This window comes from Schistocerca nitens, chromosome 3 (assembly GCF_023898315.1).
Source record: "Schistocerca nitens isolate TAMUIC-IGC-003100 chromosome 3, iqSchNite1.1, whole genome shotgun sequence".
In the NCBI taxonomy this organism is placed as follows: Eukaryota; Metazoa; Arthropoda; class Insecta; order Orthoptera; family Acrididae; genus Schistocerca; species Schistocerca nitens.
Window position 1 is genome coordinate 232816853 of NC_064616.1, and position 26558 is coordinate 232843410.

Here is a 26558-nt window from a genome sequence, read left to right on the forward strand (position 1 = left end):
CCATGGAGCACTTGTAGAATGTGTTTGGCATACATATTGCAGCATGTCCACATGCACCAATGACCATCCAGCAATTGTCAACTTTCCTACCACAAGAATTCCCTCCCAGCTTTGTGCCCCGCGTAGGAGCATGTTGCAGAGCATGCAGTGCCATCCTGCATCTATTGGTGAAGAATGATTTGTACAGTGAAAATCTTCTTTCAGCATCGTATGATGTCTCAGATACATGGGAAACATACCACAGCCCTTCTTTGGCAAATTCCTCTTCAATATTTGTTTCTTCACCAGAAAGGCTTTTAAAAATTTGACTCAGTGTTTTGTAACCAGATGTATTTTTTCTCTTAGCGCCTGATTCAGTTTCACAAACACAAGTTTTGCAACTCCAGTTGTTTCTGGCAGCATTTGTCTATCAGAAAAAGTGAATGTTCCAAGGAATTATTTTGGGCTTCCAGCTGCGTAAAATATGAGGTATTTTGGAGAAACGATTATGAATGCACTGTGTCTTTTCTAGGATGCCGTTTTTAGTAAAACATTCTTGGACTGTGGCAGAACTGAATGTACCATCTACATTTAGGAAATTCAATACACTTTTCGCTTCACTGAAGTGTTGCATTTTGTAAGACACAACATGTAACTATGTTCCTCACTGAGTTAAAACTGGCCAAGGAGGTAAAGCCAAATTTGCAAGGAGGTCACAAAATGTTTGAATTCTAATTGGTGACATGACAAACACTGCCTTCACACTAGAAACAAGAAGATCCACATCATTATACTGGCTTCTGATGATTTCAGCAATACAATGTAAACTGTAAGCAAGGCACATCCGGTGAACTAATTTAGGGTAAAGAATTTTTAATCTGGTTCCCACTTCAGTGATATACAGAGCAACATCACTGACAAATAACAGTACACTATCACATCATGTCATTGAAAAATCTGGCAACAGTAGGGTGATTTACTTGGTTGAGAATTTGTATATTAAGAAGTGACCTGCTTTCTGTTTTCATAGCACCAACTGCAGCACTATGCATGAACTGTCCCAATGCATCTGTGGTTTCGTCAGTGTGTTTTCGTGCTTTAGCATATTTTGAATATTACAAATCACTTCTTGAAAACATTGTGCTATATAGTTTTTGCACTATGTAAATTTGTCTGATACCCTCCTGTTTATGTATTTTTAGAAAAATACATGAAGTTTCACATTATTCGGTTTCCACAACTGAATGTCGGAACCCACTAATGCTAAGCCCAAGTCTTTGAAAAATATGTCACTATAGCTCGATTGTTCACCAACATTGTTTTTGATCAGTTGCTGGTTTAACTTATATTTATTCTTAACCCTCCCCTCAGGTCACCTGATATTAATTTGCTGCACAATGTCATATTTGTTCTTTCTAGATACACTCTTTTTCCTGCAGAAAACATATTAAGACACTGTCGTCGTCACTGAAAATATTTATTCCAGACATGTTTACATATTTGCGTAAGAATGCTGATTGAAAGGTTTTTGTGAATGGCATTCCCTACTTATAACAGCAAGCAATCGTGCACACTGAAACCAATGAGTGTTGCATGACACACTGCAGCTTGGAACTCAGGGATTCACCACATGTGCCAATCTCATCATGTCAATACAGTAACTGACTGATGAAGTGATGACTCATCTACCTAATTGCAGCATGTTTTTTCTCCTTGCAGTGTTATTTCACATCATCCTAGCTGTACCTTAGAATTTCTTTCTTACATATTTCACCGAAGTTAATTTTTATAAACAGTTTAAAAAGAGAACCACTGATTGATAAATGATTGCTAGGAGTCATATAAGCATTTTAAAAATCACAGTTTTCAGTGAAATATGCTCTTTTTATTTAAAATGATAAAATAAATAAGCAGCAACATTTACCTGCAAAATAATCAGAAAAAGCCCAGACAGACATAGTTAAAACTGCTTATCTAAGTGTGTCTTATGAAGTATAGCCTTTCTGCTTATTCCTCAAAGTGTGGAAAAAATGATGTGTTTTACTTAGAAATCTGGGCTTAGTGAGGCACACTCTATTAAGAAGTATGTCCAGCCCTTTGTAATGTCCAGACAACCATCATAAATCACAATGACTTCAGGAAAATTATTGTCTTTGAATAAAAGCGTCATTCCTCTTCATCTCATTGCATGTTTCATTCCGTTACCTTTTGTGCTATGCTATAGCAGTTCTTTCTGTGGTCCAAGTTTCATCAAGCTAGTTTATTTGGTAGCGACACATTATGTGAAAGTGACTTTCATCCTTAAGTTCTGCCCATCAATCCACTTAGACAAGACTTGTCTTTTAATTATGCCAAAAAGATGCAGTGCCCCAGCAACAATACAGAGAAGATGACATTTTATTTGGGCATGATGCTGTAACTTAATGTTATAAATTTCTCAGTCTAGTGTTCATGTCCATAGAGCATCAACAGTGCCCATAAATTAATATAAAAGGAGTGAGATGTAAACTGGCAAAGTTTTTATTGGTTTACTTTGACTTGTTTCCCAAGTTTTACTCTGTGTTGAAGGTTTTCTTGGCTAAATAGAATTTGTCTTGGAAAAACTTGAACTTGGTTGATTTATAAAGTTGTTGCAGATCCTGTATATTCTGCAAGAGTCAAATCAGGCTGGTTGAATATGTAAGACTACAATTATTTCCTCTCTGTGTGTTAATATTTCATAAAATTCTTTAACTAGGAAACAGTAAATAAAATGTCTCAGCAGATTTATAAAGAATTCATTCAGTTTGTTACATTTTTCATGAGTAATTCCTTGAATTCTTACAGAACCTAAGAAGAAATGATGATTGACAATTCTTTCTGCAGGAGGTGTGGTAACTTTTGCAATATCTAAAGATGTTTCACTCATAATAATGATTCTTTGTCATTTGGATGTAACAGTTAATGGCAAGATGCATATTATTGGTTAAAAAATTGGGGTATTGTCAGGAATCAGAGAGATAAATTATTATTTTTTATGGAGACTTTCTTCAATACAAAAGTTTCTCTCCAACATAACAATACACTTACAAATTATTATAATGAGTATTGCACAAGTGCTTGACACACTTTCTTCAAGATGTTCCTCCATCTCCTTCAATCTTATGTATCCCCTTCTGCCCGTTCAAACAACAAATGCTCTTGCACATCTCTTGCAATATAGCATTGGGAAAGTATTTGCACAGAGATTAAAGGCTGTAGATCACTCCAGAGGTGACATGGTTTGTAACTAATTAAGCTTATAGTATGAATTAAAAATTTAATTGTAGTTATATCAAATAATCTAGCTCGCTTGTTTGTTAAGTATTGCTTGAGATAGTTGCTTTTTGGTTGGGTTTTATGAAACTAGATAGAAAATGGCAGTATCTGGTATTAGAGACAGCAAAGTGGAAATGTGAGAAGGTGAAAGTAATGAACATAGTTACTTTAGCATTAGAAATCTTTAGAACACTGTTCATAATATAATAAGTAGAATTGTGTGGAACTAACACAGTTCATTTTATTATCTGGGTAACAGATGGTAATGTATGACTGTATTGATAGATACGTGGCACTATTCTACAGTCAAGGCAATGAAACTACCACTACCAGTAGTAGTAGTATGTACGTACAATGGTCTTGAGGCTTCAGTTTTTACTTATGGTGCAGCTATGAACTCTCTCGTATACACTTGAAACTACTGAAAACATTGGAATGTGTCTGAGAAAACTGTATAGGTCAGGCTGTTCAAACTGTTCTCCGTGAGCATGAGTGTTTGCAAGTGCCAAGTCATATGATCATGTTGGCAACAACCCGAATCCCTGACTGCCTTCAAGTGAGCTGTTTGTATACCCTTCCCTACCTCTCCCCTGGCTGCCCATGGGCAAGCACTTGACCTGTAAATGCCTGGTGTAGGTTCTACACTGCTGTTAGTGGAAAATGCAGTATTCAGTGTTAATTGTCTCAGGGAAATAAAATGTAATGCCTAGATCACTTCTGGCACAAAACACACTCAAAATTCAGTAGTGCGCAAAATCTCATCACAAAAATAATTTTTTAAATGGTATTATAGCAGCTGTAGAAAGAGGAATAAAGAATTGTTTCTGTTGCAGGTAATGCAAAACTGTTTATGCTTGTGAACCTGCAGCCACGGATTAGTGGCATTTCTATACTTCAAGGGTGAAACAGGGCTGTGTATTGGAATACCTACCGGAACATTGAAGTGAGATATCAATCGATATTTATCAGGCAGACTTGCAAACAACACCCTGTGGCACTCCAGACCGGATATTGTGTTGAGCTACTATTATTCCATTGAATGCAAGTCCTTTGTTGTTCAAAATTAAATCATGCGGGAGAGGTACAGTGGGAAAACAGCAAAGGAGCTGCTTCTCCAGGAGACAGTGTTGAACATAATATCTGGCAGAAGCTTCAGTCAGCATTTCGTATGAAGCTTGCTTGTTACTGGTGATCTTAGCAGCTGTTTGGGAAGGGGGTGCTGGTAACTCATGACCAGATTACAAGAGCTCATAACGGAGGTGACTCAAGCAAACTCATAGTGGAAGGGAAATCAGAGTAGTGTCATAATAACTGATCTGCAGTGAACAATCACCAGAAACAATCGCCTTCCGCCCACCAAAGAATAAATGCACTTTTGTCTGCTGTCCGTTAAAGAACAATTCCTACATACTTTTTCTTATAACTGATCATTAACGTCAGTCAACTGTAGAAAATGTACGACACCTGCATATAATCGTATTACATATTGTTACACAAATAAACTTCACGCAATCCGACGTGAATGTGTTCGTAGCTACTGAATATGATGCTGTTTGTCCTGGCCCTGCAGCAGAGTGAGATGGTAAATTCCAATGAATAACATGATGAGTAATATGTTTATACTACACAAATAGAAACTGAAATAACAGTGTTCAAAAATTAGGTAATTTGCCACTTTGCTCGAAATTTGAAAAATTGGTAATTTTTGACGCGCTGTAGCGCGTTAGATACTGGGTAAGAATCAAATTTGTAGAGAATTTTGTGCTCTTTAAAAAAGAAAATAAACGTCAAAGCGATAGCAGCAAATGAAACTACGATATTTTGAAAAAAACTGAAAAAGTCCAAAATTTTCGAAGTTTTTTGACTGCAGAAAGTGTTCCCAAGAGAAATGTTGTTGGCAAAACTTGGTTTTCTAACCTTTCCAACAATATGAACGAGTTAAAAAATAAATAAAATCTTCTACCCCACCTTTTGCAAGGTACAGGCTTTTTTTCGGACAGTATCACTGGACTATAAGTGTGACACAGCAGCTCCAACCTTACAGATGATTCCAAAAACCAAGATGACCAACTCTGTCTGGCAGACATTTAGTGATCTATAACTTTATTTCACTGCTGGATTAACATAGTGGATATTACTTAACACACAATGAGTACTGTGTGCCAGTCATCTCTTCTTCGTGTGTAGTTGGGACATCTTGTTTATTGCCACTGATAGACTTGAACTTTTGTTGTCTTGTGACTTGATATCTGCATGATGTGTTATTGGGGCTTTTTTAATGTACTCTCTGCTTACACTGCTTGCAGTTTACTTGAAGAATGACTCTACAGGCTCAGATAATTAAGGTATTGCTGCTGCATAATAGCATGAGGAGTGGTGTTCAAGCTTTTCCTCGTGACAGACTCTTTGATTTGGAGAGATCTTACTTCAGACTCAAACTACAAATCATTTCCAGTTTATTTCAGTTTACAACTACATGTGTTGACTGTGCTTGTTCAACACAAGTTTCAAGTGCTTGTATACACCTGTAGAAAGTTTCATGGCCAGCAGTGTACTTTATAGTTACACAGGTTTCAGTAATACTCCCCTGTGGAAGTTTTGATTGGTTGAAAATTTCAGTAAACAAATAATAGCACTTTTTGTAGTATTTTCCAAATGCCAGATTAACAAACTGTGTATCTGCTACACTGAACAGCATGGTTGTGGATTTCTTGTGCTATGCTATTCTTGAGGCAGACACGCCAAGAGTCATACTGTTTAAGAAAATCAGATGATAGGAAAAGTACATCATTGTCAAGAAAGTACATCTCTTAATCACTGTGTAAAGGAAATAATACTGGATTTGAAATCACATTTTTCTAATGAACATTGATGTAAATAAATAAGCTTTCTCATGTTTGGAACTCCTGTCAGATTAAGACAGTGGACCTGACTGACTCAAACCTGATCCCTTGCCTTTCTTTGGTTGTTCTTATATCAGCTGAGCTATCCAGGCATGCATAATGTTGGTCAGTGTGTCAGTCTCCCAATACCTTTATACTATTACTTGATGAAGCTTTCTTGGTTTTTCACACTTCAGTTCTATTTTTATATTCTAAGCTTACCCTCATAACTTTTTTTTAGTTTTTCATGTGATTATTTCCTTTTCTGTGTTACATTTTGAAAACAGTAGTATCGATTCTAAAAATGTGTGTGATGTATAAGGTGCAAGGTTTATATACTGATTTTTATGAATTAGTAACTAAAATAGTTGAAAAATCCAGATGTGATGTGCACATAAAAAGCCTTTTACATTATATAATACTTTGTAAATATTTTAGGGGTTTAGCAGGGTGCACTTGCAAAGGGATTACCTTGTTGCATTTTGAGCAATGTCTTTGTAATTGTATATAAATTCATTAACTTGCTCCTTTCATTGTCTATCAGGTACCGGACCCAACAAAATTTGAAGTATTGTTTCAAATGCAGCTTGTACTGATTCCTCAAGTGGCTGTTGGAATAATAATGCTTATAATTTTCCAAGCTGTACTTAGCATTGTGCCAATTGGCAAAGTTGTCAGTGGACCTCTGACTAAGCTTGGGATTTTGAAAATGCGGTGTAATGGTAAGCTATCAAGAAATTTTGGACATGACAGCTTCCAAAGTGTGTGTACTTCATTAATGAGCTTTCTCCTGCTAGGATTACTTTTAATACCTGCACTGTTATCTTCAGGGGTATAATCACAGATGAAATCACTTTGATAATTTGTTTTCTTTAAGTCAACAGATTAAGTTCTCAGGTATGCATGTCTAATTTTTCTCTTGGAGCCTATCTGTTTATAGTAGTGTGATAGATCAACTGATCAGCATTTCTTAACAAACACCTGTGACACTTTTTCTTCACGGATTTTCTTGGAGCATTATGTGTGGTAGGGGAAACCCAACCAGCAAAAATAATAGGATACCAATTTTCATGATCACTTTTTTGTATCAAATGGTACAAAGTAGTCTTTTCTTTAATTTCTTATCAAATATCTCTCTGTTTAATTTTATAAGTCTTCGATTTTAGTATGAGTAGACATACGGAACTAGTGCAATGCATGGATCTGTCAGATAGCTATTTCTGACAGCCACAATGCCTCGATATACAGAAAATCTTGCGGCTAATTATATAGTTGTAGATTGTGATTTTAGTGGCATCCTAAATTTCTGCTGGGGGGGGGGGGGTGTTCTGTGGAACACCACAATGTAGTAGACAGTATAATATAGCCTCAACAAGCAAAGGGGCACATTGATTATGACGCTGGACTCCTATTTGGGAGGATAACAGAGCGAATGATCAGCTATCCAGTTTTAGATTTTCTGTGCTGTACCACGAAATTGGTATTAAATCCTATCTGACCCTTTCCTTTTTACGTTAAGGCCAGGTGGCCTGTGGTTATAGTCATAATGTCACCATTCCACCTGTCTCCCACTGGTCCCCTGTCCACACACACACACATACACACACACACACACACCTTATGAATGACAGTCATTAGGTCCAAACACCCCCGCACCCCCTCTTGACCTGCTAAATATGTCATATTGTATTTACCTGGGCTTTTAATAATGTTGTTATGTCTAAGAATAGTTATGCCAGTTGTTATCATTATGGTAGATGGGAATGTCCAGGTATGTACTTATGTATAAAATACACTGATCAGCCAGAACATTGTGACCACTGACCTACTGTCGATATAAAGAATGTGACAGTATAATGAAAAGGATAGTTGCTGCTCACAATATAGCAGAGATGCTGAGTCGCAGAAAGGCACAACGAAAAGATTGACAGAAAGTTAACTTCTGCCAAGAAGGCCGTTGTCAAAAATAAACAACACACACACACACACACACACACACACACACACACACACACACACACGACCACAGTCTCTGGCGACTGGCTCCAGATGCTAGAAACACTGGTCATGTGTGTGTGTGTGTGTGTGTGTGTGTGTGTGTGTGTGTGAGTTGTGTTAGTAGTGTGTGTGTGTGTGTGTGTGTGTGTGTGTGTGTGTGTGTGTGTGTGTGTGTTGTTTATTTTTGACAAAGGCCTTGTTGGCCGAAAGCTAACTTTCTGACAGTCTTTCTATTGTGCCTTTCTGTGACTCAGTATCTCCGCTATACGGTGAGTAGCAAATATGCTTTTCATTATATTGTTGCATTCCATCCTGGATTCTCCATTGTTTGTAGAATGGGAAAGGTGCATTATCTATCTGAGTTTGACCGAGGCCAGATTGTGATGGCTCAGCATGAGAATTTCGGAAACTGCATGACCTGTCAGTTGTTCAAGGAGCACTGTGGTGAGTGTCTTTAACACATTGCGAAGCCAAGCTGTCTCTGGATCACGAGGTCCCGCGTTTGATTCCTGGCTGGGTTGGGGGTTTTCTCTGCCTGTCGACTGGGTGTTTGTGTTGTCCTCATCGTTTCATCATCATCATCATCATCATCATTTGTGACAGTGGCTAGGGCTAGATCTGAATAAAAATTAGAGTGTGTAAAAAATTATGAATTTGTACAGGTGCTGATGACCGCACAGTTGAGTGTCCCACAAACCAATCATAATCATCATCATCATCATCATTGTCGAGAAGGCAAGGTGAAACTATGTCCAGACATAATGTGTTTGGGCAGGCACTCGTCCTTACAGATGTTAGATGTTGTAGGCTGGTAAAACAGGACAGACAAACTGTAGTGGAACTAACATCAGACTTTAATGCTAGGCAGAGTACAAGTATGCCTGAACACACAGTGCATCAAACGCCTCCGCAGCCGATGACCCGTGCATGTGCCAGTGTGAACACCAAGACATAGGCAACTATGACTGCAATGGGCACATGACCTTTGGCACTGGACGTTGATGCAGTGGTAGAGCGTTGCATGGTCTGATGAATCCTGATACCTTCTTCATCATGCCAATGGGAGGATGCAAATCCATCTTCTTCCAGGGGAACAACTTGACACCAGTGCTGTAGGATAGAGACAAGCTTTTAGCGGCATCATTATGCTCTGGGGAACATTCATTTGGTCATCCATGGGTCCAGTGGAATTCGTGCAAGGCACCAAGATGGTCAAGGAGTATCATCGTACACTGGTTCCAGACCACGTACAACCCTTCAGGGCGTCATGTTTTCCAACTGCAGTGGCATTTCTCAACAAGAATATGTGCCATGTCCAGGGGCCAGAAGTGTGATAGAGTGGTTTGAGGAACAAAAAGGTGAGTTCCGATTGATGTGCTGGCTGCCCAACTCACCAGATCAGAACCCTATTGAACACATCTGGGCTGTGATTGAAAGAGGCATCAGAGCTCATCACACCCCATCCCTTCCCAGAATTTACAGGGTGTTTCAAAAATGACCGGTATATTTGAAACGGCAATAAAAACTAAAACGAGCAGCGATAGAAATACACCGTTTGTTGCAATATGCTTGGGACACCAGTACATTTTCAGGCGGACAAATTTTCGAAATTACAGTAGTTACAATTTTCAACAACAGATGGCGCTGCAAGTGATGTGAAAGATATAGAAGACAACGCAGTCTGTGGGTGCGCCATTCTGTATGTCGTCTTTCTACTGTAAGCGTGTGCTGTTCACAACGTGCAAGTGTGCTGTGGACAACATGGTTTATTCCTTAGAACAGAGGATTTTTCTGGTGTTGGAATTCCACCGCCTAGAACACAGTGTTGTTGCAACAAGACGAAGTTTTCAACAGAGGTTTAATGTAACCAAAGGACCGAAAAGCGATACAATAAAGGATCTGTTTGAAATATTTCAACGGACTGGGAATGTGACGGATGAACGTGCTGGAAAGGTAGGGCGACCGCGTACGGCAACCACAGAGGGCAACGCGCAGCTAGTGCAGCAGGTGATCCAACAGCGGCCTCGGGTTTCCGTTCGCCGTGTTGCAGCTGCGGTCCAAATGACGCCAGCGTCCACGTATCGTCTCATGCGCCAAAGTTTACACCTCTATCCATACAAAATTCAAACGCGGCAACCCCTCAGCGCCGCTACCATTGCTGCACGAGAGACATTCGCTAACGATATAGTGCACAGGATTGATGACGGCGATATGCATGTGGGCAGCATTTGGTTTACTGACGAAGCTTATTTTTACCTGGACGGCTTCGTCAATAAACAGAACTGGCGCATATGGGGAATCGAAAAGCCCCATGTTGCAGTCCCATCGTCCCTGCATCCTCAAAAAGTACTGGTCTGGGCCGCCATGTCTTCCAAAGGAATCATTGGCCCATTTTTCAGATCCGAAACGATTACTGCATCACGCTATCTGGACATTCTTCGTGAATTTGTGGCGGTACAAACTGCCTTAGACGACACTGCGAACACCTCGTGGTTTATGCAAGATGGTGCCCGGCCACATCGCACGGCCGACGTCTTTAATTTCCTGAATGAATATTTCGATGATCGTGTGATTGCTTTGGGCTATCCGAAACATACAGGAGGCGGCGTGGATTGGCCTCCCTATTCGCCAGACATGAACCCCTGTGACTTCTTTCTGTGGGGACACTTGAAAGACCAGGTGTACCGCCAGAATCCAGAAACAATTGAACAGCTGAAGCAGTACATCGCATCTGCATGTGAAGCCATTCCGCCAGACACGTTGTCAAAGGTTTCGGGTAATTTCATTCAGAGACTACGCCATATTATTGCTACGCATGGTGGATATGTGGAAAATATCGTACTATAGAGTTTCCCAGACCGCAGCGCCATCTGTTGTTGACAATTGTAACTACTGTAATTTCGAAAGTTTGTCTGCCTGAAAATGTACTGTTGTCCCAAGCATATTGCAACAAACGGTGTATTTCTATCGCTGCTCGTTTAGTTTTTATTACCGTTTCAAATATACCGGTCATTTTTTAAACACCCTGTACGAGGATTAGCTAACTTGTGTGTGTGTGTGTGTGTGTGTGTGTGTGTGTGTGTGTGTGTGTGCGTGCGTGCGTGCGTGCGTGTGTGCGCGTGTGCGCCCAGATGTGACACCAACTCCCTCCAGCAATCTTTCAGGGCCTCACTGCTTCCATGTTCCATGCCATGATGCATTTCCACTGTTATCTGTGCCAAAGGTGGACATACTGCCTATTAGGTAAATTTTCATAAATGTTCTGGCTGATCAGTGTAAGTTTAATCATTAAGTATGGCAGGCAGGCAGGCACAGCGTGGATACTTGTTTCTGGATTTGGGCTTCAGCACTACATATAACAACAAGACTATTTATATTATGACTGTAGCACAACTCCGCAAACTGAAAGTGTTCTAAGAACAAAATTGATCATAGCACAGTAAATGGTAGTTTTCATTAATCATCAAAATTAGTGTCAGCTGTGGTGCTCAACCTGATCAGAGAAGTACCTAATAAAATTTCTTGTTGTAATTGACAAACCTCTAAAGGGAATCAATGAATGGATGAATAGTGTTAATAGATAAGTCCTTCTAATTATTTCACTAAATATTTCTGGCATCATTTACTTCATATTCAATTGTAGTGTATATGACCCTAATTGATGCATGAATTCTGCATATAATGAGATGATGGTTCACCTACTTGTTTTCTGAACCTCTTAAATGTGCTTGTATGTCCACCAGAAAGTTGTGATATTGTCACAACTATATACCAGTGTTAATGAAGCAGATTACTGACAAAAGGAAATATCCACAGTTGTCAGGGTGTTACACAGAGCATGAGAGTCAATGATAATTATTTATCCAATGCTCAACCCACTGTTGCTATAGATCTATAGTATTTTGTTCAGCAAGACCTTCGTACTTGAAAAGAATATATGAAGATAGAAACTTTGGGTGATTTTTAACTTGCACTTTACATCTAAAACTGTTCATGTTGTTGGCAGTAGAGATGTCCCTAGTGCAGCTAGCGTATTTGTTACTCACTGAGCTGCAAGGTGAGAGTGTAGTAACACAGCAATAACAGGTGTTTGCATTCTCTGTATCAACGGATTCAATTCAGTTACAATTGTGCAGCATAATATTCGTTGTGAGCGTGTCACTGCACCTCTTTATTTCAAAAGACACCAACAGTTTCAAGAAAGAGATCATTTATGTAAGGAGAACTCCACAGGTTGTTCAAGGTGTAGAGCACAATCGACAGAACTTTGCTCGTTGGTGTAAAGAAGCCTATTCATCATGCTGGAGTGTTTGTGTTTCAAACTGTAGAGGATTTACTTGCTGCAAGCCCTTCATGGTGTTGATAAACATCAATATGTAGAGTTTTGTGAATTCATTCTGGTTGTGGAAATGTGAGGTAACAGTTACCATTCATCTTGTGTGTTCAGTGATGAGGTTATGTTCCATTTAAGTGGAAAAGTGAACCGTCACAACATACGAATATGGGAAACAAAGTAGCCCCATACCATTGTCAAGCATGAGGGAGACTCTCCAAAGCTTCATGTGTCTTGTGAAATTTTTGGAAAAAGGTGTTTGTTGTGAGAACACTTTTTTGACTGGCGGGGGGTATTGTAAAATTATCTGTCTATGCACCACCCCTTCCATCAACTTTGGGTGAACTGCAAAGCAGTATAGCAGCAATAGTAAATGCGATAACTCTGGACGTGCTTGAAAAAGCATGGGGCAAGCTTGACTGGTCTCTGGGGATTTGTTATGCTTCTGGCAGAGGGCACATCGAAAAGTTTTGAAAGGTAAATGAAAACTTCGATCCTAAACTTAATTGTTAAACATGCCCCAAGGTAGTTGCCAGGATGACAGTGTTGAGAAATGTGTGTGGAGATATGAAGAATAAGGATGTAGAATGTTAATAAAGTTTATTTCATTAAAAAAAGCTTCAAGAGTTTTCACATCACAAATTCTGAGGCATTGTTTTTCAGCATACCCTTGTGGTTAGGACTGTCTGTGGGAAATACCAGACTTCAGATCCAAACAGCTGAGGTTTGATCCATAATTATTTGAAGGAATTATTTTTCATCACTTATTGTTCTTTCATCTCTGGGAAAATTTGTGTGTGAAAAATTGCAAACTTTGGTATCGAGTATGTGAATAACTGTTGGTTCCCATACAGCTGGCTGAGTAAGTTAGTTCTTAAGCTCAGAAGAAAGCAAGAGCATCCCATCATTTACAAGGCCATGCCTAGTAAAAACCAAACTTAGGGTTGAGGTTCTTCTTCTTCTTCTTCTTCTTCTTCTTTAAATAGCAGTTATTAAAAGGATAGAAAGAAAATGTTTCCTTGTCCTTGTTTGGAAATGACGATTGTCAGTCTCTTCAAGTTTAATTTCAATAAAATGTTGTCTATTAATATAACTGACCACAACCAATACATCAAAAAACAAGTAATTATTCTTAGTTTACTTTTCCTGCTTTCCACCTCAAAACTAACAATATTCCATTTACTTTAATTTCAGTCATTTTCAAACCTATCCAACACTTCTAACAGTTTCATTCTCATGCAAAATGAAACCATTAATGTACCACGCAACACAAGGCAAATTTTATACATAATTTACTATTATGAGTTTGGAGATTTTATTCACATGAAATTAATACATTTTATTCTTCTCTTCATTTCTAATCCCACTGAAACGTGCACTCCCTCTCCCCTTCCTCCCTCCCTTCCCCCTCCTCCGTCCTTCCCTCCCTCCTTCCATCCCCCCTCCTCCCTCCCTCCCTCCCTCCAATAATAGGGAATTATTATGAACCCTCTGCCAAGCACTTAAATGTGGTTTGCAGAATATCCATTGGATGTAGATGTAATTGGCTTTCCTATGGACAGCAAAAATTTTTTGACAGCCAATATTATATGTGAAAGCTTAGCTTTTCTTTCAGCTATACTGTATGTATAGTAATTTAAACCAGTAATTTTCTTATTTGTGTATTTGCACTACTTAACAGTAATATTTTTATTAGCTGATTACATCACGTGTCCTATGCTCCGAAGTCTGCTGTCATTGGCTGACAAGAGCGCTTGACATGAACTATGACTGGCTGACAGAAGCGCATTGTGCAGCACAATCTCAAATTCAGTGCTTTGCGAGCTATCCTGCTGTTGTTGGTGGAATTCAAAACTATACTTTTGTAATACGAAAATATGCAGTGTACATGTTACTGCACATAATTTTTTTTACAAAACACACCCCCCACCCCCGCCAAAGTGCCAGGAAGTTTTATGTCGGTGTGTAAAACATTTACCATTCTAATGAATGATAGGTTTTGCAGCTTCGAAGGAAAGTATATTGTCACTTAACATGGAAAAATCTACTTTCACCCAGGGGTTAGCATATTTTCACCTGGGGTGTATTTTTAATGGAGAAATCTGGAGGTGGGACCTGTGCTTTCTTCCAACCCCTAAGCATTGTTTTCTGTTTAAGGAATCTCTGGTGTATTATTCTACATTTACATCTACATATATACTCTGCTAGCCACCAAGCGGTGTGTGGCGGAGGGCACTATTCATGCCAAAGTCGTATTTCCCCTCACTCTGTTCCACTCGCAGATCGCACAAGGGAAAAACAACTGTCTGAATGCCTCGGTACGAGTTTCAATTTCCCTTGTCTTTGAATGGTGATAATTTGAATTTAGTGAGCAGCCCCTTCCGTTTAGCACATTGTCTATCTGCAAGTGTGTCCTACTTCAAACTTTCTATGGGATTTGTAACACTCTCACGATGGCTAAATATACCAGTCAAGAATCTTGCCGCTCTTCTTTGGACCTTCTCAATCTCTTGAATCAGATCCAACTGGTAAGGGTCCCACACAGACGAACAGTATTCTAAGACTGGACGAACTAAAGTATTATAAGCAATTTCCTTTGTTGAAGGACTGCATTGCTTCAGGATTCTACCAATAAATTGCAATCTAGATTTTGCCTTACCCATTACTTGTGTAATCTGATTGTTCCGTTTGAGATCATTTCGAATAGTCACATCCAGATACTTGATGGATGTATGGATGTTATTGCTTCCAAAGAATGGTATTTATTTTGTGCTCGAACATTAATGGGGATTTTTCACTTTGTTACACGCAGTAGGTTGCACTTACTAATATTGAGAGATAACTGCCACTCATTACACCACACATTTATTTTCTGCAAATCCTCATTGATTTGTTCACAACTTTCATGTGATACTACTTTCCTGCAGACTACAGCATCATCAGCAAACAGTCTAATGCCGCTGTCAATACCATTAACCAAATCGCTTATGTAAATAGTAAAAAGCAGGGGACCTATTATGCTGCCCTGGGGCACACCTGATGTTACGCTTGTTTCTGTTGAAGTCTCCCCATTCAGGATGATGTTAGAAAACTTTCTATGCAACCCCATATGTCATCGGATAGACCATAAGCGCGCACTTTTTGCAGCAAGCGACAGTACGGAACTGAGTCGGACGCCTTTCGAAAGTCAAGGAATATGGCATCAACTTAGGAGCCAGTATCTAGAGCATGTTGTATATCATGCACAAAGAGGGTCAGCTGTGTCTCGCATGACCGCTGTTTCTTAAAACCATGCTGGTTTCTGTAGATAAGCTTCTCAGAGTCTAGGAAGGTCATTATGTCTGAACACAAAATATGTTCCATAATTCTACAACAAATCGATGCCAATGAAATTGGCTGGTAATTATGTGCATCTGATTGTTAAAAGAGGTGCAAATTTATTATAGAATCAGATAAGGATTCCATTTTACCCCGGAGTGTTGTTCGATTATAATGATGTCAGTTGTTTTTTCACCACCACTGACAATAATCTCTATTTCGCTCATATTCAAAGTAGTGTGAGAATTAAATTGGGGCAATACTCCTGGATTTTACTATATAAAAGAACATTTGAAAGTGAAGTTCAGCATTTCTGCTTTTGCTAATTTCAGCTACTGTCTCATCCATGTGAGTCACATCAAAATTAGTGTCCAGACAAATGGCGTTTGCATATGACCAGAATTTCTTTTGGTTTTGTGAGAGATCTTTTCGTAAATTTCTGTTATGGTAGTCGCAGAACGCATTGCCCTCATGACAGCCAAACATGTTTCATTCAGCATCTGTCTGTCTGTCTCTCACGATGGCTAAATATACCAGTCAAGAATCTTGCCGCTCTTCTTTGGACCTTCTCAATCTCTTGAATCAGATCCAACTGGTTTATACCTGTTGTGCAGTAGTCTCTGTTTCTTTAGAAATTTCTTTATAATGGCGGTCTATCATGGAGGGCCCCTCACATCATGAACTTTTCTACTATGTATATGTCTGTCATGTCCATGATCAAATATTCTTTTAAACCTGAACCACAGTTCTTCTATATGCTCCCAACTTGAGCTAAATGTTTCAATTTCTTCAATGAGATACGATACTACTGCTGCTTTATCTAGTTTTATGAACATATAAATCCTTCTACTTATTTTACTTGCCATTTGTTCTGTGGTAACCATTGGTGATACAACTGCCTCATGGTCAGTGTTACTAGTTTCAGTTTGAACATCCTCAAAGATGTCACATCTGTTTGTTGCCATTAGATCCAAAATATTTCCATCATGAGTGTGCTTCTGAACTATCTGTTCTTGCTATTCTTCAGTGAGAGCATCTTGTTACATATGAGGCGGAGCTACGGGCCTCATGGAAAAAGGGTGACCTGGCTGAGTCACGCAATTTGACTCTGTCTGATCACGAGGTGTGGCTATTAATTGCACGCATTGATCACATAGGCTGATGCGAGGCTCAATGAACTATACTTAATGGGATTTATCTGGAACATCTTAGGTGATTAGAAAGTTAGTAGACAGGAATACAATTAAATACTTAGCTTTAATTCAGCATTAGCAGTGAACGCCGATCTCGAATTTGTACAGTAATATTTACAAGTGCAGTTATAGACTGAACTGCGAATACTTCTTTACGATTCTGATTGCTTCACACATATAGATCAATTGTCAATGCATGAACGGTATGTGGCGCCTAGCTAGGTGGTAGCTACTGACTTAGCTAAAGGCAATGCTAACTAGCGTCTGTGCAAATGAGATCTCTGAAGCTATAACAAGTGAACCATTCCTATTCAAGTCGGCTGTAGAACTGGCTAGTACGCTAGCTTGTCTCGTAAGACCAGCCGAGTGGTGATGCTCAGTCTGCTAGCATCGACAGTGGCGACTCGCAGGTCCGATCTGTACTGACGGACAGCGGCCGATTTGAAGCCTACAACCTATCAAGTGGGTGCCTTGCGGTGACACCACACATCTAGTTATGTTTCATAGGATATCTTTTCATTCCCACCACTTACAAAACTTTCATTTTCCCAGATGATTGTTGGGGATGATTAAAGATTCCTTTGATGATTACAGTATGATTGGGAAACTTACGTACTAGTGAATTTAGTCTTTCTGCAAAACTTTCATTTACATTGGGAGGTGACTCTGGTGGTTAATAGAGAGATCAGATTTTAAGTTTCTGCCCACCCTTGATACTGAGTCTTGTCCAGGCAGTTTCACATGCAGTTTCAATTTTTATCTTGGTGGATTTGAGTTTCTAGTTTACTGCAACAAATATACCACATCCATTCCCCATTAGCCTATCTTTTCTATGCACGTTTAAATCATCCCCAAAAGTTTCACTGCTACTAATTTCAGGCTTTGATACCAAGTATTATCTGAATACCATTTATTTTTAGGCGTGTTTCAAACTCTGTCGCTTAGTTCTGAATGCTTCGGCAGTTAACCTCTAGGAAGGATTTTAATACTGTAACATGTGGGGGAGCAGCATTTCTTTGGATAGTAGAAAGTAAATATGTCCCCCACAGTGCTTTTTGTGGCGTGATTGTATTGGAGCTGGTATACTTTTCCATTCTTCTACCTGTTAGCTTGCTTATCTGGTCACTTACGAGGGGGAGGGCTACAATTTAACATTGACTTCAAACCTATGTATGCCTTATCGTCATTCCCCACATACAAATTGTTGCCTGTGACAGAATGAGTTATAAGTGAAAGAAAATATCTTAAGAGTAACTATGATAGAATCCCAATCCTTTAGATTCATGTTCTGGCACACTCACCAAGTCTGAAGTATCATTTCACAAGCAAATGTAAATGTTTTATGAGATGCAGATGCAACAAAAATCTGAAGTAAGTGGTGATAACTCAATTATTGAAACTTCCTGGCAGATTAAAACTGTGTGCCTGACCGAGACTCGAACTCGGGACCTCATTCTGGAAACTCAATTATTGCTATTCAGATATGCAAGTAATGTGGGAGTAAAGCTAACTACTCACCAAATAGTAGATGTATTGAGCCTCTGATAAACACAGAAACAAGACTGAAAACTTGGCTAGCTTTCACTCACACACACACACACACACACACACACACACACACACACACTCTGTACATTTACCTTGTTACAACCAAATGCACACTGCACAATGCCAGGATGCAATGTAAAAAGCTTAGATACGAAAAAGTTTTGTCTAGAGAAACATATAGAAGCATGTGCCTGTCAACTTACACGGAAGGAGGGCTCTTTTATAATTATAACAGTACATAGGTCCCCTTCAGGAAACTTTCATTTATTCCTGGAAAACTTGGATGCCTTGTTCTGCTATCTGTCAGCTAGGGGAAAGCAAATTATTATTTGTGGGGACTTCAGTGTTGATTCACTGAAAGAGTGTAATAGGAAGAATGACCTTGAAGTCCTGCTCGGTTCTTTCAAATTGACACCTGTCATTAATTTTCCTACTTGGGTAGTAAAGGACAGCAGCACATTGATAGATAACGCTTTTATAGACCAAGATAAGTTTAAAAACATAAATTCTTGTCCTGTTGAGAATGGCCTTTCTGATCATGGTGCTCAGCTAGTTACAGTATATGACATAGCTCCATTCAGTTATTCAAAACTACCCTCCAAAGTTGTGTGTTTAATTAATGACTCAACAATTATAAATTTCAGGGAAAATCTTCAGCAGTTAGACTGGGATGAGGTGTACAATGAACCCGATGCTAATTTAAAACATAACTTACTTCATGATACACTTGTAAGAGAATTTGAAAACTGTTTCCCCAAGAAAGTAGTTAAATCTAATTATAAGAAACCATGCAAAAAACCTTGGCTTAATAAAGGAATAAAAATATCTTGTAACTACAAAAGGGACCTGTATCTAAGAACAAGAAAGTGTAATGACCTAGAAACAGCCAAATATTATAAAAACTACTGTGCTACATTAAGACAGGTTATTAAAAAGTCCAGAAGCATGTGGATCATGTCTGAGATTAATACCTCTGATAACAAAATCAAAACAATTTGGAATATTATTACAAGGGAGACAGGGCAACCAAGAGTACAGGACGACGGCATTACCATCAAAGCAAATGGAAACTTGACAAACAACAAGCTGGAAGTCGAAAACATTTTGAATAATCGTTTCTTAAATGTTGTAGAGAAAATAGAATCTAAAAGTTCACTAGAAGAAGCAAGGCAGTTAATGTAAGAGGCTTTACCCACACAATTTGATACAATTGAAATTCCACCCACCTCTCCTTCTGAAATTAGGAAGATGATAAACTCTCTGAAGAATAAAAGTTCACATAGAATTGATGGCCTTTCCAGCAGGATAATAAAAACTTGTTCCTAAGTGGGATTCTTAGCCACATATGTAATAGCTCTCTGAAGAAGGGTATTTTCTCAGATAGACTGAAGTATGCCATTGTTATACCACTGCATAAAAAAGGGGATACGTCTGATGTCAACAACTACCGCCCAGTCTCTCTTCTGACTGCCTTATCCAAAATTCTTGAAAAAGTAATGTATTGTAGAGTAGCTTCACACCTTTGTAAAAATAAAGTTTTAACAAAATGTCAGTTTGGTTTCCAGAAAGGTTTTTCAACGGAAAATGCTATATATACTTTCACTAATGAAATGTTAAATGCTCTGAGTAACCGGAAGTCACCTGTTGGGATTTTTTGTGATCTCTCAAAGGCTTTTGATTGTGTAAATCGTGGAATACTGCTAGATAAGCTCAAGTACTGTGGTATTAATGGGACAGCGCTCAAATGGTTTAAATCATACCTAACTGGAAGAGTGCAGAAAGTTAATAATTAAATTCCCTTGCACATTGCTTCCTCCTTGCAGTAGTGCCTCGAGAATGGCAGGGTGTGCTCCTGTCGAAATAGCAGCGGTGGTCGATGATGTCGCTCGGCAGCAAACCCGTAAGTTATTTGAACATTCAGTTCGCCAGGAAAAGTTAAGGTCTCACATTCAGAATGATATTGTACAAATTCCTGATCATACCACTTGCTTTGATAACTTGAGTCTGCCAGTCTTTGGCTGATATGTCAAAATCTCCCCGTAATACTGCTGAAGAGTCTGCCTACAGCTAAGTGGTGGTGGTGGTGGTGGTGGTGGTGGTGGTGGTGGTGGTGGTGGTGCCGACGGTGATGGACTCAGTTAAAACACTGTTGACAGTAAATAATGGCTTTATTTAACTTAAGTATATGACATGTCATGACTCAGCAAGGCGAACGATCCTCTCTCTGCTCTCCCTGCCTGGAGCTGACATATGGGCGGCAGCTTCTTCCCTAGATGCTGGGCTGGTGCCCTGTGATGCTGACAGCAGGCCCTTGGTAGGCCAGCAGCATTTAGAGGCCATGGCCATTGACGTCAGTGGTCTGCTACTTTCATCGGGGGTTGTGGAGGCCTAGTGGCCTCTTGTTCTGCACACATTACTATGGCGGTGCATGGAGATGGCTGTATGCTTGGTATGACACTCTGACCTCTGACAGATGTTAGACAGCGGTTGGCATCGAGGCACCAAGTCCCACTAGGAACTCAGCGTCAGAAGCAGGAGGTGCTGATGACAAGTCGGTGGGGCTGTGTGGCACCGAGTCTTGTGAAGGGTTTAGTGCTGGCGACAGGCACAGATCAGTCTCTGCTGGTAGCAGAGCACAATTGTCACATTGTCTGGCATAGCTGTGGCATCATGCTGGTCTGTGACATCAAGAAGTGCTCCCTGCCTGAAAATTCAAACTCACTCACGTGCCTCTGGTCAAGATTTGTTTCACCACAAACTGGCATCTAATCATGTCGCCCATAGCAAGAGACTTCTCTTGGTGTGGTTACATCACCCCGCTTTCCATGTGGTTACTACTGTACAGTGAGTCTACGGCTGCACTCGTCTATCTCCACCTTGCAATCCACGTACATGGCTGTTATTGTGATCCACATGTTGCAACACTGGCAGCTACTAGCTTGCAGCTGCTAACACAACAATCCATGGTGGCTTTTTCACTACTTCTTATTACTTTTGCTCAAGACTTATAACTTTTGCTCAGAGACTGAGTAGCAGCTCTACACTATGAATATAACATAATCAGAAATTTAAGTATGAGTTTCACAAGATTTTCCCTGAAATGTTTTGCCACTACAGCTCCTGAGACTGGGGGTCCATAGAAGTACTTGATTACCAATTTTGATCCACCCTTAACATAAGTGTCCACTCAAATTATTTAGCATTCATTGCTATGAACTGCCCAACAGCTCCTACAGACATTATTTAATGAGAATTTCCAGCAGCTTAAAATCTCATTATAGTCTTTTCATCTACTCCATCTACCAGGCGGAACACTTTCAAAAAGTGAACCAATGAAATAAAAGTTAAGAAGGAAAATTGGAGTCCTCCTAACCTAACTTACACTTTTAGATTACTTGGACAGCATGCAGGACTAGTTCAATTACACATTTAAGATGATATGTAAAACTGTTGCTCCTGCAATGCCAAAATATTATATCCAAATTGTACACTGTTTGTTTCTCAGGGCAGTGTGTCCATAACAATGATACACAGTTAGGTGGAGGTACAGAATCAACCCATGTGAAGAAACCTTTGCAGTTATCATTCATTGTAAGAACTTAAGTTCAAAATACTTCAGTGGTGAATGGGTTTCATGGTACTAGTTCATAAAGTGCAATAATCTTCTCATTGAATGAAGCATGTGAGAGTCTACAGGAATGTTTGGGGGAGTTAAGATATACTTGCAAACTCTTGTAATAACAATACTTAATTTGCATTCTCAAGGTTGTGACCGGGGCACTAAAGTTTGATTCTCTTATATATTATATGATGCATTGTTAGAACCAGTCATGATCTGCTATGCTTTGCAGGATAGGAGTTTAAAAACCAAATAATGCTGAGGTGGAGCTTTCAGTGAAATTTTATGCAATCATCTTGTGAAAGGTGATCTCGAAGACCCTCCTTAGAGTTCAGGAGGTACAACTCTCCATTCCACAACCCGGCACATAGCTTATTCTACAGCCACAATCAAAAATAGCTTTTGGTGACAATTGTCTGTAATTTCATCTGTGGATAGTCCTCCTTGCTGGGATTTATGAGTAAATATGATCTGCACAAGGGCATTATTCCTGTATTGCAGTAAAAGATTTCCTCAAGCATTATTACCTTTGAATTATGTCAGCAGCTCTATCAAGATGATGATTTCAATGGGGAGGTGTGAATATAGGGTTGCTTGATCACTTGTATTCCAGAAACAATTGGTGTCTTGGAAGCAACTGTAAAAGTGTGGGTAAGAAAATATCAGCAAGAGGGTGAAGGAAGTCTTTATGCTTGCCAAAAAACAAAAAAGTCCCAAAGTAAGTGCCAGGGGCCAAGATTAAGTCATTTTAGATACTATCATTGAGAATCCAATCGTGTCAACTACAGAAATGGGCAGAAACTTCCATCTAGCAGTGACTGGAGTAACTGGCCTCTGACACTCTCATGCTGCTGGTTTCCATCACCCAAAGCCTGGAATTCAACTAGCCATTAAATCTCTTCAGCAAGAATCTCACATAGTGTTTGATCTCCAGTTCGTCCCAGCTGGTAAAGACTTTCAGCACATTGTAGTATGGTCTGACAGAAATGTTTCATATTTTTATACTCATCTGGGCCTGCTGTATTGTATATGTCATGTAAGGACATCACCTATATATTGTGGTACTTTGTGTTTAGGTATGTTATTTCATCTTCATGTGAGAATGACAGACCATCTCTGAGGACCTGATAACACTCACTTTCCTCCAAGTTGCTATGTGGCCATAGTGCAAAGTGGAAGGATAAACTTTTCTGTTTGGGATTGACTGCCTAAATTTCATAAAGGATGGATGTGGAGGAATGCACCCATATGTTAGAAGAGTGTATGTTATCATCTGTTCCTGATTGTTTGAGACAGTGATCTGCAGCAAGTGTGTACTGAAGGTATTCTTTGGAATAGTGTTCTTTTATATGTGGTAGAGTGTTAGGACATGTCAAAATATTTGTAGCTGTGTATAGTTCAGAATTACTTTCATAGTTACAGCTATTAAGGTGGTAATGGGGAGAGGCCCACGAGGAAAGCATGACCTGCATTCAACCTGTCCCATGAGCTGTCCCTGTAGCTACAGCAACCACTTTCAGTTGCCAGATTTCAACCCCACCATTATAACACTTCATGCTTGTATTATGTGGTAGTGCCAGGCAGTTTGCTATCTTGTGGGATTGTTTGTAGTGCACTGAGATTTTGTTTCCCTTGTCTAACAGTTGTTATCTGTTGTTACACTGCTGTGAGATGCTGAAAAATCTCGGAAGTGAATTCATCAAATGTTAAATGTAAGTACACTCTGAGAAAGGCGCCTTGCGACAGTCGCTAAAACATTGGAATTTTATAGTTGACAATGAGGCCTCAAACCCAGAAGAATTTTACTGACTGTCTCATCAAATGTTGTTGGGGGGAAGTGTTGAATGTCACTCTCTTGGCTAGGAGATTGCCGTATGAGGTCAGTTGAGAGAAAGGGTTTGTGTGTTATGTGCCTGCGCCATCAACATTTGTTTTTGATAATGCTCCCATCCATTGTGTTGTTATGGACAAGATGCCTACCATGCCAGAGCCAAAGTAGGGAGTCGACTAGCCTTTGTGTCATCAACACTTGAAATAAATGTTAAAATCTAAAAGGCTCTGATATCCTGCCATAAAACACAGATCCCCATATGCTAAATTGACAAGCTGACAAGAACATACTGGCCGTACAGTAACTAGTCTGCCATGTTGTCAAAGCCATTTCAACCCAATAGAATTTATACAGACACATATTAAAGATTACATTTCCAGCAACTAAAAAATGCTGTCTGCAGTCGAGGCCCTCTGCTTTGAAGCTGTTAGGAAAGTCACCCCTGATGACTGGAAGAAAGCAGTTAGTCACACACAGCACATCATGGAAAAGTGAGGCAGGATGACATTAATAAAAATAAAATAAGTGTTCATTATTGGAAACAATCATGTTGCTAAACAACAGCAGTGTCAATGTCACTTCAAATGTCTACAACAGTGATGAGAGTAACATTAGTAGAATTTTCCATTGTCATAAAAATTATGCGCAGACATATTCAGCTGCTGTGTGTGTGTGTGTGTGTGTGTGTGTGTGTTTTGGGGGTGGGGGTGGGGGCTGGGTTACGTACCTGTTGCAACAGTGTCAAGATGAGTTGAGTGTTCATTGACCTCGTTGCAGGTCAGGAAAGCATTGCAGCATGGTTTCCAGGGCAGCTGGTATATAGAGCTGGGTTGTTGGCCATTGCAAATTCAGAGAGGCAGTAAGTTTATTGATCAGAATTTGTGCAGCAATCAAAGGCTTTGTCTTGCTGCAGTTAGTGTTCAGCACTATGACTGGTCCTGGATGGTGGTGCTTTCTTAGCTCAGCACACTGCAGCAGGATGCAGCCAGTGCACAGAGCTGCCAGGCCAGACTTGCATGTCATAGTCATAGATGACACAGCGGCAGCAGAGCGTGTACACGCAGAGTAGGTGGCAGTTCAGCAGCAAGCAGGTGCAGGTGGTGGCTGAGTGTGGGTTGCAAACCATGGACCCCCAGATAGGTGCCCACAAGTTCATTAAAGTCAACCAGTAAATGGCTCCCAACTGGAAGGCATAATTTCAGCTTCTGGCAGCAAAAGGACGAGGCCCAGTACACAGGTCAGCAGCTCATGGAGGCAGTATCAAGAAGTAGTTAGATTGAATAACCCACATTGGGTCAATGATTGGTGGGAGTTGTACTTCTTAGAGCTGGCTGCACACGATTACAGATACTTCATAGCTGGATTGGGTGATATTTATGGCCGTTCGGCCTGCCCTGTTGTGGTAGTACATCATTTTTGACTCTAAAGACCATGGCAGTGACACAGTGCCATATGTGGACAGGGTGTAATCCAGCTGACCACTGCGTAATCCAGCTGACCACTGCGTAATCCAGCTGACCACTGCGGCAGTCTGGCCCTCATCCTGTTTGTGTTGACAATGTTCCAGCCTCAGCAGCAGGCTGCGGCGCTAGTCGAAAGGCACCCATACTTGCTTTGGTGCCAGGGCAGAGACTAAACCCTCGCAATACCAAGAGGGGGGGGGGGGGGTACTTTATGCCCACCTTTTGAAAATATTGAAATCTACTCAGGTACTTTATTTTTTCAAGTTTTGTAAAAAAGTCTTTATGAGGTGTTCTTCCAGATTCTATGATTGTTTTATGTCTTTTGTTTAAGCTTAATCAGAAAATTTAAGGGAGGTGGTCATAAAGTCTCCCCCACTTGGTAGTAGATGTGACTTCCCACAATGGTCATCTTACTCCACAAATAATAGCATTACATGACCTTAGAACAAATGGACGTTATATTTCTTTTGGTTGACTGCAGCAATGGTCTCAACAATAATTCCTTTCCCTTTGGTTCTGTATTGTTTCCTGTTCAATGGCACTTAGTCCAGTGTTACATAAAACTGTGATTGAAAATGTATCGACAGTCACTTACTGACAGAGAAATATCACAGATTTTGGAAGAATCTACAGATTCTCAAATTGAATTTGATGAAACTGAAGATGTTGTGAGTGAACCTAAAGAGGAATGTCTTGTGCACAAAGATGTGGACAGTGATAGAGTACCTACAGATGCTGAAGATGATACCTAGGCACCTGAAACTGATGATGACACAGCTTTCGAGGTTAGTGACAAGTATATTACAAGTACTGGAAAAATTTATAGCTCCAAACCTCCTCACATTAGAAGACGAGTAGCACAAAACGTAGTGACAGAAAGAGAAGGCATAGGAGACGTAAGTAAAGTAGAACAACAAGAGAATCATTTGAAAAGTTTTTGTCTACAGAAATTGTCACCACCATAATAAAGCATACCAATGAAGAGGCATTGAGGCAGAAAATATCTAAGACACACAGACTTGAATTAATGGCATATGTAGGGCTACTTACTATGGGGAACGAAAACAACAGTAAGTCATCTGTTACAGATTTATGGT

General features: G+C 39.8%; 1 protein-coding gene across 11 annotated transcripts in view; it reads left to right on the top strand.

The window, feature by feature from the left end:
• Positions 1 to 26558, top strand: part of LOC126248194 (delta(14)-sterol reductase LBR-like) — a 382264-nt gene that overhangs the window by 330566 nt on the left and 25140 nt on the right. For all 11 annotated transcript variants that reach the window (XM_049948977.1, XM_049948978.1, XM_049948976.1 and 8 more), the window contains one exon: positions 6703 to 6880. In XM_049948977.1, the coding sequence (XP_049804934.1) occupies positions 6703 to 6880 (178 nt within the window). The remainder of the gene's footprint in view (positions 1 to 6702; positions 6881 to 26558) is intronic.